This window comes from Hordeum vulgare, chromosome 5H (assembly GCF_904849725.1).
Source record: "Hordeum vulgare subsp. vulgare chromosome 5H, MorexV3_pseudomolecules_assembly, whole genome shotgun sequence".
Taxonomy (NCBI): Eukaryota; Viridiplantae; Streptophyta; class Magnoliopsida; order Poales; family Poaceae; genus Hordeum; species Hordeum vulgare.
The window spans coordinates 533,930,827-533,933,311 of NC_058522.1; the positions used below are offsets into that span (position 1 = coordinate 533,930,827).

At 60.2% G+C, this 2,485-nt stretch overlaps 1 protein-coding gene across 1 annotated transcript; it reads right to left on the bottom strand.

Annotated features, from left to right (window-relative positions):
- Positions 1–214: 214 nt before the first annotated feature.
- LOC123399430 lies at positions 215–730 on the bottom strand. The gene has a single exon (XM_045093839.1). It carries the CDS (start codon positions 728–730, stop codon positions 215–217), a length of 516 nt encoding a protein of 171 aa, XP_044949774.1.
- Between the last annotated feature and the right edge of the window lie 1,755 nt (positions 731–2,485).

Genomic DNA, 2,485 nt, shown 5'->3' on the forward strand with positions numbered 1-2,485 from the left:
GAGCCATACACACGTACCCATGCACGCCCTAGCAGAACGCAGCACACGCACGCACCCTGCCACGAATCCGTCGTGGCCCGTGCACGCGCACAGGCGCTCCTCCGCCGCGGTCCGACGCACCCGACACATCGAGCTCGTGCCTATACACGCGCTGGACGTGCCCAACGCCTCGCCGCGGCTTATTGACCCCAACAATCTCGCCCTAAGATGCGGCTCAGAGCAGGCCGGCATCCTCGACGTCGCCGTCGACCAGCAGTGCATGCTCCGCCACCGGCGCCTTCTTCCACTGCGGGCACTCGCGTTTGAAGTGCCCGCGTTCACCGCACTTGTAGCAGCGGCCGCGCCGTTTCCCGCCGAAGCCTGACGCCTCGCTGTGCGCCCCGTCGCCGTCGTCATCTCCATGCGCACCGCCCCGACGCCGCTCGCGCGCACGCCACTGTGCCATGGTCAGCAACAGCTGCTCGCCGCCGCGATCGCCGCCGTCTTGCCCACGCCTCCGCAGCCTCTTGTCGAATGCCTTGAGACGACCCAGCGCGTCCTCGAAGAGCATCTCCGACACGTCGCAAAACTGCTCGATCCCTGCCACCGCCGCGTACAGGCGGTCCGACACCGAGTAGAGCAGCTTCTTCATGAGCGCGGAGTCCTCCAGGGTTGAGCCCAGCGCCGCGTACCGTGCCGCCATGCCTCCAAGCCTGCCGGCAAACGCGTCCAGGGTCTCGGACTCCGCCATGCGCAGGAGCTCGAACTCCCCCCGAAGTGTGCCGAGCCTCGCCGCACGCACGCGGTCCGCGCCTACGAACCTAGCCCGCAAGCTCGCCCAAATCTCCGCCGCCGTCTTCTTCGACGCGACTTGCAGCAGCAAATCGTCGGCGAGCGCTCGCAGCAGATAGGCGCGCGCCGGTTTGTCCTTCTTCGCGATCACCGCCGACGCTGCTTCCTCCGGCGGAACCACCGCCTCCCAGAGCCCGGCAGCGTCGAGGTCCACCTCCACCTTGATAGCCCAGGTGGTGTAGTTCTCCCCCATCAGCAGAGGAACCGACGTCGACATCGTCGTCCCCGTCCCGCCGGAGTACGGGACCAGCGCCATGGACGTCGAGCTCCCCGGTCGCGCGTGGCTCTGATACCAAATGTTAGATAGAAAATGGAACCTCGACACTCCGGTGATCACCTGAGACAAGGTCCGACAAGAGGAGGAGGCACACACAGGTTTTCCTGGCGCTCGAACACCTGTGCCGCCAGAATGGCGCGCTCTGTGTATTACTGGCAAGCTCGAACTCGCCCTGCCTCTTCCGCTATATTACAACGACTCCCACGCGGGTTCCTATACCCAAGCCCAGCGCCGGCAACAACCTCGCGCTCCCGCCTCCCCACGCGCACGAACTGGTCCCGCTCTAACCGAGGCCACCATGCGCACGCCCGCGCGTGGATCGCGTCGAGCCAGCTCGGTCGCCGCAGCCGCCCGGTCCAGATCGTGATCCTAATACTGCGGTGAGCCATACACACGTACCCACGCACGCCCTAGCAGAACGCAGCACACGCACGCACCCTGCCACGAATCCGTCGTGGCCCGTGCACGCGCACAGGCGCTCCTCCGCCGCGGTCCGACGCGCCCGACACATCGAGCTCGTGCCCATACACGCGCTGGACGTGCCCAACGCCTCGCCGCGGCTTATTGACCCCAACATACCTTGCTAGTTTGCTTGAAGTATTATTGTTTTTCATGTCAATAGAAAACTACTGTTTTGAATCTTACGAATCTGAACATTCATGTCACATGAAAGAAGTTGCAAAGGACAACTATGCTAGGTAGCATTCCACATCAAAAATTCAGTCTTTATCACTTCCCTACTCGAGGACGAGCGGGAGTTAAGCTTGGGGATGCTTGATACGTCTCCAACGTATCTATAATCTTTGATGGTTTCATGCTATTATCTTGTCAAACTTTGGATGTTTTGTATGCCTTTTATATCTTTTTGGGGACTAACTTATTAACTCAGTGCCAAGTGCCAGTTCCTATTTTTCCATGTTTTTGACCCCTTTCAGAGGAGGATTTTAAACGGAGTCCAAACGGAACGAAACTTCCAAAAAGATTTTTTTCCGAAACACAAGAAGATCGGGAAGCCTAAGAATCAGGGCAGGGGGCCAGCAGGGACCCCACAAGCCCCCTAGCCGCGGCCAGGGGGGCCCGCGCCTCCCGGGCTTGTGGGCTCCCTGGGCCACCTCTGCCCTAGGTCTTTCGCCTATATATTCCCTAAAATCCCAGAAAAAATCAGGAGATCATCGAAAGTACTTTTCCGCCGCCGCAAGCTTCTGTCTCCGCAAGATCCCATCTGGGGCACGTTCTGGTGCCCTGCCGGAGGGGAGATTCGGATACGGAGGGCTTCTTCATCAACACCATGACCTCTCCTATGATGCGTGAGTAGTTCACCACAGACCTACGGGTCCATAGCTAGTAGCTAGATGGCTTCTTCTCTCTCTTGGATCT

Coding starts and splice junctions, on each gene's coding strand:
- LOC123399430 (XM_045093839.1), bottom strand. CDS start 730: ATGGCGGAGTCCGAGACCCTGGACGCGTTTGCCGGCAGGCTTGGAGGC.